At 35.1% G+C, this 12,477-nt stretch overlaps 2 protein-coding genes across 12 annotated transcripts in view; one reads left to right on the top strand and one right to left on the bottom strand.

Moving 5' to 3' along the window:
- Positions 1–12,477, top strand: part of Asah1 (N-acylsphingosine amidohydrolase 1) — a 70,644-nt gene that overhangs the window by 53,241 nt on the left and 4,926 nt on the right. The window lies entirely within an intron of this gene.
- Pcm1 (pericentriolar material 1) overlaps positions 1,328–12,477 on the bottom strand; it is a 96,613-nt gene continuing 85,463 nt past the window's right edge. For all 10 annotated transcript variants that reach the window (XM_071610438.1, XM_071610441.1, XM_071610439.1 and 7 more), the window contains 5 exons: positions 8,924–8,996; positions 7,531–7,787; positions 5,333–5,425; positions 5,130–5,244; positions 1,328–3,399 (listed from right to left, as the gene is read on the bottom strand). In XM_071610438.1, the coding sequence (XP_071466539.1) occupies positions 3,374–3,399; positions 5,130–5,244; positions 5,333–5,425; positions 7,531–7,787; positions 8,924–8,996 (564 nt within the window). In that variant the 3' untranslated portion in view covers positions 1,328–3,373. The remainder of the gene's footprint in view (positions 3,400–5,129; positions 5,245–5,332; positions 5,426–7,530; positions 7,788–8,923; positions 8,997–12,477) is intronic.

The raw sequence follows: 12,477 nt of genomic DNA, 5'->3' as shown, positions 1-12,477 counted from the left end.
ATGGTGCTATCTGAACTTTTATGTAAGAGGGAAATAAAATTATCCTTATATTAATACCATATAAAGCACCCCCCCCCCCAAAAAAAAAGATTACTTGAAATGAAAAATAAACCTAAACATGAAATGAGTCTGAGGTGGAAACCAGACATGTAAAGACAGGGAATGTTAGAGTAACAATCAGAGTTGCATAAGAACCACAACAGGAAATGCTTGCTGTTCCAGTCAAGCTGACTGTGCAATCTTATTTGTGAAATATATAGTGAAATCCAGACTCCCTATCTTCTTGACAGATGAAGTGTTTATATAGTAAAGTAAGCTGGACAAGAAATAAGTCAATTTTTGAGTAAATATGAGAAAGTTCACAAAGTGTTATGTATTGATTGTGCTATTTCCCAATTTTATTGTTTTGACAACTTTAAAAGCTTGCTGATCAGAGAGAGACCAGGCCCAAAGGGTCAAGCTCTCCTCTAGGCCAGGAGCACATCTTTGATATGCAAACCAAGCACTCTGATGGTCTATAGCTTCAACCACCTTTATTTTAGTTTTTTGGTGGTGCTGGGGATTGAACCCAGGGCCTTGTGCATGTGAGGCAAGTACACTACCAACTTAGATATATCCCCAGCCCAGCCTCAACCATCTTATGGAACTCCCACACACAAGCCAGTATTTTCCCTGTTTAATACGATCCCTGATCAAGGTACCAGAAAATGAGTATATTCCTATAGTCTGAACTCTAAATTCTACACAGAAGGGAAATATAGTTCACACATTGCCTCATCTTTAATATGCATTCTGAGAAAGATAGCTGCAATATGCAATAACTCCAAGAGAATTATGGAATTAGCCAGTTCTAAACTGTTATTCACCAAGTCCAGATGAACCAATTATTTCTTTCTTGGGTTCTCTTCCTTGCTATGTTTCTCCCCAGAAAGGTAATTAAGCTAGGTTTTCCCTTGGCTCCTGTCTTCTGCCTCCTGACTGGCATGTGCCAACACCTTCACTGGGACCTATGAGCATAAAAAGCTTCCTTCTATATCTCATACTCATTTCCTCCTTTGGCCACACTGAATTATTTATATATCATATCCGACATTTACATTCTTAAAATAGTATGTAAAATAAATGTTAACTAAGAAATAAAGCATATGCTCATTGTGAAATCAGTGGTCTCAAGCTGAATAAATCTTTCTGGCTAGTCAGTGTGTCATTTTTTATGTCCTGATTTTTGTTTCTTTTTCTACATTAAACACTGTCAAATAAGCCGGTTCTGCAATAAACTCTAAAGCATACATGAGTGTGTCAATTTAAATAAAAATGCAATTCAGGGTTGTATGTAGGATTTACATTTATTAACAGTGAAAAAGCATTTACCCAAAGTGAATGTTACAAAATACGAAGAGTATCTCCACAGACTGGCTAGCTCATCATTTTAGGCATTATTTCAACCTGCACAGGGTTCTCTCACACTCATTTGACATTTCCCCCCTCTATCTCCAACCAAAGTTTTAATTTAAATTTTCAGACAAAGAGGAATAATAAATGCCTAAACCTTTACCAACAGTATGCTAGGGAAATCAATAAACAACTTATCTGCTCTCAAGCCTGGGTATTTAAAAACTAAAACACCTACTAAAATAGAAAAAAAAAACACCCGATTGATTATGAGCTATAACAAAAGATAGTTTGATAAGGTTCACAGGTACCACGGTGATAGCAGAAAGTTCTTCTGCTCTCTCTGTCCTTAATATGCATGCAGACATAGAAAGACAGCTGCAATATGTAAGGCTTGGCTTGAGAACCAAAATGAAGTTTTTCTCCTTTCCTGATTAGAGTCAAGAAAATACAGAATCTGAATATACATATAAAGTAATTTATTGTTCCAATTGCCCTTAAGTCAGTACAACTGGATAAGAATCCTGACTCTGAACTGATAGTTTTCCATATAGGTCTTATAAAATTGGAGATATGTCTTACACAATTCAAATTAAACATAAACAGAGTAAATTTCCTTATAGGGAAATTCTCAATTAGTGTTCCTTTGTTAGATGTTACAGATTAATTTGATACTAAGATATCAAGCAAGTAAGAATTTTAAAGGAATACCAAGCTAATTCTTTTATTATGAAGTATTTTAGACCACTGGTAATGATTTAAAGACTACTTGGAACAAAGAATTAATTCCTCATATTCTTCATATTTTACTCAAGGAAGAATCTATAAGATTAACTGGATCTTTTGACATCTCTGTGTCTATGGCAAGTATGGGATAAAACAATAAATCACCATTTAAAACTTGGCTTACTTAGTGATAAAGAAGTCACATAGATTTTCTTAATACTTCACCTGTGAACCTGTTTCTTACTACACACAGAATCAACCACTAGATTTTTGTCTTAAATTATTATCTCAAAAGACAAGAATCTTAATGTTGTATTACATAAATTTAGTTTTATTTATCCCTACTTGAAAATATTTGGTTTTTCATTTAAAATTAACCAGAAGATTACTGACTGTGCAGAAATACTAACTTTAAAATCCAGATTGAGGCAATATAGATAGGAGTTGCAATTCTGGAAAATATTCATCTAATAGATAAGTATTTAAGTTCTAGGTAGTAAGCACATATATTCTAAACTTATGCAATTTGAATAGATTACTAACATATATTCTATGATAATTTCACAGATATCCTGGATACATTTATAATCTGTCCTATTCTTCCTTCCTTTTCTTCGTGTGTGTGTGTGTGTGTGTGTGTGTGTGTTGCTGGGGATCAAACCTAGGATCTGTGAATGATAGGGAACCATATTATGACTGACCTGCTGCCCTAGTCCTGCTTTGTTTATATAGAGGAATAGGACCTGCAGGTATTTAAAGAATATTAACTATATCCAATAGCAGAAACACTGGCGTATGTGGAAGACTGGCCCAATGGCTGGGCTTTATAAATAATATATTTCTCTAATTCTGAGCCATTGCTCTCTCTCAATTGCCTCCTATTACCTAGAACAGCAATTTGCTGTAGAGAATTCAACATAATTTCCAAAAAATATTTTACAGATAAGTTCAAACTTTATTTAAAACTACATTTTAAATTTAACGTTACCAAACATCACAATGAGAAGAAAATCAAGACCATAAAAGAGAAAAAACAAAAAACAAAGAACAGCCACAGTATATACCAAGGCTTAAATCTGTCCAAAATTCAGTTTCTGATGTTTTAAACTGCCATGGGCAGAAATTAGCACACCTACCAAAAATGCAGTGTCAAACTAATTTACATTTTATACAGATCATAACAATGTTTATTTAGGGTCATTTTCATATATGCGATGACTTTATAAACAGAGTTAGATGAGTCTCTGAAGACATCTCATACACTCTGGGCTCCCACTATTTCTGAAAAACAGAACAATAATTAATGCCTTATAAATTATTTAGTGAATTAACACATTAGTTACTAAAGTTTATTTTTAATAGTTTTCTTCCATTACAGCTTTTAGAATAAAATATTATAAAGGGAATCCTAATTTAGCTCCAGTTCCCTGATAACACACACAGTAAAAAAGAACAGGCGAGGATTTCTATTTTATGATGGCATACTGAGCAGATAAACTAACAGAAGAAAAGAAAATAACTATATAAAAAGAATTAAATTTAGGCCAACAACAACAACAACAAAGCTGATAGTAAGAAATCAGAAGCTGGGTACAGTGGTGCTTGCCTGTAATCCCAGTGGTTTGGGAGGCTGAGGCAGGAGGATCAAGAATTCTAAGCCAGCCTCAGCAAAAGTGAGATGCTAAGTTAAGTAACTCAGTAAGACCCTGTCTCTAAATAAAATACAAAACAGGATGTGGCTCAATGGTCAAGTGCTCCCGATTTCAATTCCCGGCACGCATCGCCCCCCCCACCTCCCCCGCCAAAAAGAAATCAGAGACTAGGACACACCAACAAATTATCAGAATGTCCAAAGCGGATGGGGTACTGTCCAATTGTTCCCATACTGTGCAGCTGGGATAGTTGCCATGTACTAAAACAGGCAGAGAAAACTCAGCCAAAAACTGGGACGTTAACTGAAGATTTCATATCTGAATGGTCTCCCTTCTCTTCCCCATTTGCAGGTTTTTTTTTTTTTTTTTTTTTTTTAAATCATGTGATTTGAACCAATTGATGAATTGATGGAGAATAACAAAAGTGTAAATCTGGGACCATCACTTGCCTCTGCAATGAGTTATATAAAATCAACTTCAGTTAAAGTATATAAAATTTATTAGAGTTACAAAAACAAAATGTGTATTTATTTTAATAACCTTAACAATGTAAGAACACTTAATCAAAAAAGTAAAGAGAAAAGAATGAAAATCACCCAAGTTGATAAAACAAGGAAAGTTGTTGGCTTATTTATTTTGGTACCAAACCCATAAGCACTTTAAACTAAGATACATTCCCAGTCCTTTCTTTTTCTTTTTTTTTTTTTTTTAAATTTTGAGATAGGGTCTTATGAGATTGCTTAGGCTAGCCTTGAACCTGCAATTTTTCTGCCTCAGCTGCTAAAGTTTCTGGAATTACAAGTGTTGTGTCTCCATGTCTGGCAAATATATTTAATATATATATATATACATACATATATATATTTAAAATAACAAAGATGAAAAACAGAAGAAAAAAAAACTACAAACACTGAGGGGGAGGGAAAATGTCTAAATACACATTTATTATAGGGAAGAAAACCAATAATGAAAAGAAGTGGGTGTTTGCTATTTATCATTAACTTTTTACACCTTTCTTTGAACCATGTACTTGCATAAATTTGCTAAAACTGAAAATTTGAAAGATGAAAAAATGATCTGATAATTAAAGGAGAATACTGTTTTATAAATTAAGTAGCTAAACTAAAGTTTACAGAATACCTCCCCTTTAACATTAGACTTAAATCTCCCAGAAGCTAGTACCACACTAAAAAAATAAAAAATTCAAATGGTAGTATCATGATCAAAAAATTTTCAATATAAAATTAAAACTGATGAGTGGATATATAGCTCAGTTGGTTTCCTCACATGCACAAAGCCCTGGGGTTTGATCTCTAGCACCAAACAAACAAACAAATAAATAAAATTGATGAATCTTACCAGGTTCTTTTAGTGTCTGAGAATTTCCAACTAATTCTTCAGTCTGCATTTCACATATTTCACCAGATAAATGATTCTTCTGTTCTTCTTCTACCATTTTCTTCCTTAGATCTGCCTTTAGAATGAAGATTAAAAATAAAATTTTTCATCTCAACAATATCTGTATTATATAAAGACAAATTTGATTAAAGACAAGAAAATACCTCTGAATATATTGTCAGTTTAAGTGGTAAATCCTCAACTTTCACAAAATCTTCTTCATCAGACTTTTGACTTATGTTACCAGATTCTGCTTCCTGTAAGATAAATTATATTTATCTTGAAAACGAAAGCATTTTATCTCTTACTCTACATCTGTCATCCATCCTAAGAAATAAATGCATTCTTATATGTAAATACATATCAGGAATTCTATGATTTTCTCCTGTATCCATACTTATATGAATATATCAGAAACCTAGAGTTCATTAGAAGGTTTACACATCTGTAGCTGTGAACATACTGTTGAGATATGTTTGTTCAAGAGCTGATTTACATAGACTGAAGAAAGATGTATTAGTAATTATAGAGCGGGCTAAACTAATTAGAAAAATGACTTGTTTCTTAATATGTCTACCGAATGCATCAGTACTATATCAAGCAGAATATTAGTAAATACTTACAAAGTTTTCAATACACTGACTCCATCAAGGTTTGATGAAAGTATGAATTTAATAATTTACCTTTGTGATCATCTCAAACTGTTTTTGCCTTTCCCTTCTAATTTTAAATAGCATAATTTTCTATGAACTAGTAACTAAATAGAAACCATATGCTTTTCCTTTTCCTGCAAGTCTACCCACCGACTCTTTTTCAGATTCATTTTATACTTATATGATAGCAGAGCAATCTAATATACCTTCCTTCTTTTTTTTCTTTTGGTACCAGAGATTGAAACCAGAGGTACAAATTACTACATCTCTAACCCTTGCTATTTGGCCTTGAACTTGTGATCCTCCCACCTCAGCCTCCTAAATCACTGGGATTACAGGCATGCTTCACCACTCCTGACCCTTTACAATTTATTTTATAGTCATTAGGTTATTCTTTATAGACCATGAATTTAACCATTTACTTTCTTGCACAAAAATTTTCATAAGTCTCTAAAATCTCACTTCAAATTAATTTCAACTAGGTAATTCATCTAATTTTCAGTTTTTTGTATAGGGGATTGAACCCAGGGGCGCTTAACCACTGAGTCACATCCCCAATCCTTTTTTAAATTTTATTTAGAGACAGGGTCTCACTGAGTTGCTAAATGCTAAATTGTTGAGGCTGGCTTTGAACTTGTGATCCTCCTGCCTCAGCCTCCTGAGCTGCTGGGATTACCGGCATGCACCACCATGTTTTATATGCATACATTTACTGTTGGTGAGGTAAACAAAACTTTCTTCTAATGTTTTTAAAACATTATAAGCACCCTTTCTCAGGAATTTATCTTTAAAAAGTAAATCAATTTTAATTTTTAAAAAATGAAGTACCTTTCTTATATCTAGAAGTACTTATTGAGGTTCAAATACTGTTATAAATCTTTTCAATTTTGCTAAGGAGAGAGTAAAGTATATAAAACATATACACCCAAGATCCAAAACATAACTTGCTACTGTAAACTTAACTGAAACAACTGTCTAGAGTAAAATTAAACTTACTACTTACTATCATAAGTACAGATTTCCTAGTATATTTTTATGCCATTCACTATATAGAAAAAGGACTCTATTTCTGTGAAATTTTTTTATTTCACATACCAAATGTAAACTTTTAGGTTTAGCAAAGACGTATAAAATTTCTTAAGTAGCTGAGAAGTTAAAAATGAGTAGTGTATTGCTGGGCATGGTGGTGCATGCCGGTAATCTCGATTCGGGAGGCTGAGGCAGGAGATCCACAAGTTCCAAGCCAGACCCTGTCTAAAAAATAAAAAATAAAAAAAAAAAGGAGAGAGAGAGAGAAAGAGCTGGAATATAGCTCACTGGTAAAATGCCTCTGGTTTTGATCTCCAGTATCCCACCCCCAAAAAAGGATAGTATGAGAGATTAATGATTAATGATGACTCATGTATCATTATTACTTCAGATCTGAACTGAAAATGAACTCTTCCAAAGTTGCCACCTATAATCATGTCTTTTGTTTTTCAAAACTATAAAAAGAATAGCCTTAAGGTTTTGGGATGGTCATCTTAATTCATTATCACTCTTTGGCTAAAGTTCAAAATAAGTGTGAATATGAAATAAAAATGCTCTCAAGAGACCTAAACCTAAACCTAAAGTGGAGCTTGGTTTATACACTTAAAATGTTAACCTGAATATAAAAAAATGCACAAAAATTAAAATAAAAAATAACTGGAAATGTAAATGATACATACATAGTCATTCACTAACACTGGAGATTCAGTATCAGGACTTCCAGCGAGAGAGCTTTCAGGAGTTTCCTGAGCAGATTTAACTTCTTTGACTCTAGGCACTAAGGTTTCAATTTCAGTTAAAGGTAATGGCAAAGGGTTAGGTTGTTTAGATGAATCAATAGTGGTAAGCGAGTCCTTATGGGCAGCACTATTTAAAGGTTGTTCATTTTCCAAGATATTGAGGTAACAAGGTTTCACAGGAGAGCTATCTTGGTCATCTGCATCAAAACAAAGTCTTAATTTTACATCAGTGCAATACCAACAGCTGTTAAATTTACAATAGTAAATAAATACAATAAATAAAATACCAAATAAATACAATAGGCATTATAATCCCCCAAAAAGGGCAATTAAAATCTCTTCTTAGCTGTGGTTTACAAATTCAGTCCATAAGATCTAATCTGGAAACATTAAATAAATTAGATTCCTGGTTACCTGATTTCTAGTGAATTAGAATTTTCCAGAGTTAAGGCTCATTTGTATGGTTTTATAAAAGGTGTCCTGCAAAAAGCTCATGTGTTGGGCAACAGGAATATTCAACAGTGAAACTATTAGATTATTTGAGCTGTAATCCCACCAGTAGATTAATCTATTTGATGGGTTAATAATTTAAATAGACTACTGGGTGGTAACTGTAGGCAGGTGGGGCATGGCTGGAGGAAGTAGGTCACTTGGGGTATGGCATTAGACTGTATATCTTTTTTTTTTTTTAATAATATTTTTTTAGTTGTCAATGAATGGGCTTTATTTATTTATATGTGGTGCTGAGAATCAAACCCAGTGCCTCACACATACTAGGCAAGTGCTCTACCACTGAGCCATAACCCCAGTCCTAGACTTAGTATATCTTGTCTCTGAATCCTTGATCTCTCCCTGCTTCCCAGGTGCCATGAGCCAAGCACATTCCTCCACCACACCCTTCTGCCATGCTGTGTGCCTTATTGTGGACCCTGAGCAATACAGTTCGCCAACCATGGACTAAACCTCTGACACCATGAGCCCAAAATAAACTTTTCTCTAAGTTGTTCTTGTCAGATATTTTGACCACAGTAACAAAAAGCTAACATTCCAAAGTATGGGTTTAAAAAAAAAAAGTCTCATTTTATCTACAGATGTTCCTGGCAGAATTTTTTGTTGTGGGTAAATATCTGTCAAATATTTGTAATTGCTTTTGCAGAAACAAAGCTCTCTTATGTTTTTCTACAAAAGATTTACTGGGGGAAAAAAAGATACACATCAAGTCCCAAGTGCCTTTAAACCTACATTAGCTAAAAATTTATATTTGTTTTAGTTTTAAACCAATAAAAGGCACTTTAGATGAACTTTAAATTGAACAATTATTTAAATTTCTTACCTTTACTAGTGGGTTCTTGTTCTGATGAAACATTTGTGCTTTCAGCTGTTTCTTCAAGGTCATGTTGTTGAACCTAGACAGAAAAAGATATTTTAATAACAGGGCTTTAAAATATGTGGTCACTGTAAAGGAGATAGTTACTACTATGTGTGTGGGTTTTGTCAAACAAGGAAATTAAAAAGAGTTCCTAAAAATGTTTTGAGTAAGCTTTGGATGCAATGACAAGATGGCTAAGTAAAAAAGTTTACTTTCCTTAGACAAACTCAAAAAAAGTTGGGTGCTGTGGTGCACACGTATAATCCCAACAACCCATAAGGCTGAGACGAAGTTCCAGGTCAGCCTTAGCAAAAGACTCTATCTGAAAATAATGTAAGGATGTAGCTCAGTGATAAATATTAGTGCCCTGGGTGGTTCAATCCCTAGCAATACCCCAATAAATAAATAAATAGATAGATAGATAAATAAATAAATAAATCCCTCAAACAACAACTCAGAAGCCAGGCGCAGTGGAGCACGCCTGTAATCCAAGCAGCTCAGGAGGCTGAAGCAGGAGGATCACGAGTTCAAAGCCAGTTCCAGATCTTAGAAGATGGAAAAATATACCCTGTTCATGGATAGGCAGAACTAACATCATCAAAATGGCGATATTACCAAAAGTTCTCTATAGGTTTAATGCAATGCCAATCAAAATCCCAACGGCATTTCTTGTAGAAATAGAGAAAGCAATCATGAAATTCATATGGAAAAATAAAAGACCCAGAATAGCAAAAACAATGCTAAGCAGGAAGTGTGAATCAGGCGGTATAGCGATACCAGACTTCAAACTATACTACAGAGCAATAGTAACAAAAACAGCATGGTACTGGTACCAAAACAGGCGGGTGGACCAATGGTACAGAATAGAGGACACAGAAACCAATCCACAAAACTACAACTATCTTATATTTGATAAAGGGGCTAAAAGCATGCAATGGAGGAAGGATAGCATCTTCAACAAATGGTGCTGGGAAAACTGGAAATCCATATGCAACAAAATGAAACTGAATCCCTTTCTCTCGCCATGCACAAAAGTGAATTCAAAATGGATCAAGGAGCTTGATATCAAATCAGAGACACGCCGTCTGATAGAAGAAAAAGTTGGCTACGATCTACAGTCGGTGGGGTCGGGCTCCAAATTCCTCAATAGGACACCCATAGCACAAAAGTTAATAACTAGAATCAACAAATGGGACTTACTCAAACTAAAAAGTTTTTTCTCAGCAAAAGAAACAATAAGAGAGGTAAATAGGGAGCCTACACCCTGGGAACAAATCTTTACTCCTCACACTTCAGATAGAGCCCTAATATCCAGAGTATACAAAGAACTCCAAAAATTAGACAATAAGAGAACAAACAACCCAATCAACAAATGGGCCAAGGACCTGAACAGACACTTCTCAGAGGAGGACATACAGTCAATCAACAAGTACATGAAAAAATGCTCAACATCTCTAGCTGTCAGAGAAATGCAAATCAAAACCACCCTAAGATACCATCTCACTCCAGTAAGATTGGCAGCCATTATGAAGTCAAACAACAACAAGTGCTGGCGAGGATGTGGGGAAAAGGGTACACTTGTACATTGCTGGTGGGACTGCAGATTGGTGCAGCCAATTTGGAAAGCAGTATGGAGATTTCTTGGAAAGCTGGGAATGGAGCCACCATTTGACCCAGCTATTCCCCTTCTTGGTCTATTCCCTAAAGACCTAAAAAGAGCATGCTACAGGGACACTGCTACATCGATGTTCATAGCAGCACAGTTCACAATAGCAAGACTGTGGAACCAACCTAGATGCCCTTCAATAGACGAATGGATAAAAAAAATGTGGCATTTATACACAATGGAGTATTACTCTGCATTAAAAAATGACAAAATCATAGAATTTACAGGGAAATGGATGGCATTAGAGCAGATTATGCTAAGTGAAGCTAGCCAATCCCTAAAAAACAAATGCCAAATGTCTTCTTTGATATAAGGAGAGTAACTAAGATCAGAGTAGGGACGAAGAGCAGGAGAAGAAGATTAACATTTAACAGGGATGAGAGGTGGGAGGGAAAGGGAGAGAGAAGGGAAATTGCATGGTAATGGAAGGAGACCCTCAGGGTTATACAGTGGAGGGGGTAGAGAGAGAGGAGGGGAGGGGAGGGGAGAGGTGGGGAGGGGGGAGGGGGGAGGATGGGAAAGGCAGCGGAGCACAACAGACACTAGTATGGCAATATGTAAATCAATGGATGTGTAACTGATGTGATTCTGCAATCTGTGTATGGGGTGAAGGTGGGAGTTCATAACCCACTTGAATCAAAGTGTGGAATATGATGTCAAGAAATTTGTAATGTTTTGAACAACCCACAATAAAAAATTAAAAAAAAAAAAAAGCCAGTTCCAGCAACTTGGCAAGGCACTTAGCAACTCAGCAAAACTCTGTCTCTAATAAAATATACAAAAAGAGGCTAGGTATGTGACTCAGTGGTTAAGCTCCCTGGGTTCAACCAGCACTATATCACTCCCCATCTAAAAAATAGAAACACCAATTCAGAAAACTGAAATAAAAATAGATGTCATTACTTTTTTTTCCCCAGACTTATCTTAAATAAAACTAAAAGATACTTATATACATAGACATTAAGTGAATGGGAGAGGAACTGACCAGGAGAAGAGGAAGATGAACAAAGCCAGTTGCTTTCAGCCAGAGAAGGGAACAAAAACTGAGGTTCAATTACAATTGGAAGTTATCAGATTCTAGGGTGGAAGGTATATGATGGTAGAGCTGGTGATGAAAAAGAAGTGGTGGTGGTAATTTTAAAACTGTGTAAGAAAAATATGGACTTCTAGGTTCCCATCCCAACCTCAACAGAAAATAAAAGATTTTATTTTACAGAAATTGAACTAGTGAGCCTGCACACCTTGGGGGAAAAGGTGGGGTAAAGAAGGCACAATGAGGACACAGTAAAATGTCACACTGAAAACCAAAGGATTTAATGCAAGTCTGTTAACAGTGGACACTCGGCCTCATTCCCACATTTAGCTTCAGAATACCAGAAGTCAAGATTATATACCCTTCTTTTTAAGAAACCACACTATTCTGAAGAAAAGACCAAGAGATACTGACATTTCAGAGTTAATATTAGAAGGCTGGCTGTCTACTGAAATGCCCCACAGAGGAACCAAAAGGAAACAAACCAGTTTCCTGCTATACATTCTTTAATATAAATACCTAAGGTTTAGGAGATTATTTGAAGCAAGCCTCCAGGTGGGATAGAAAAAAAATAATGCTTCCATGAAATAACACCACTACAAAAAAACAGCAATTAAAAAAAAGTGTCTAGAAATACAAAAGATGAGTGGGAAAGTAAAAGTATCTTTATACCAGTGTTAAGGCCAAGGAAATCTTCCAGAAAGTACAACAAAAAAATAAAGCAATGGAATAAAAGGGAAAAAGGAGAAAACTAGCTGTTGATCAGCCCACTAGGGCTAACAATATCTGATAATATTAATTCCAGAGGGAGAAAAAAGG

Source organism: Marmota flaviventris, chromosome 3 (genome assembly GCF_047511675.1).
Source record: "Marmota flaviventris isolate mMarFla1 chromosome 3, mMarFla1.hap1, whole genome shotgun sequence".
Taxonomy (NCBI): Eukaryota; Metazoa; Chordata; class Mammalia; order Rodentia; family Sciuridae; genus Marmota; species Marmota flaviventris.
Note: the sequence above shows the minus strand (reverse complement) of the source record. Positions and strands in the feature narration are given on the sequence as shown.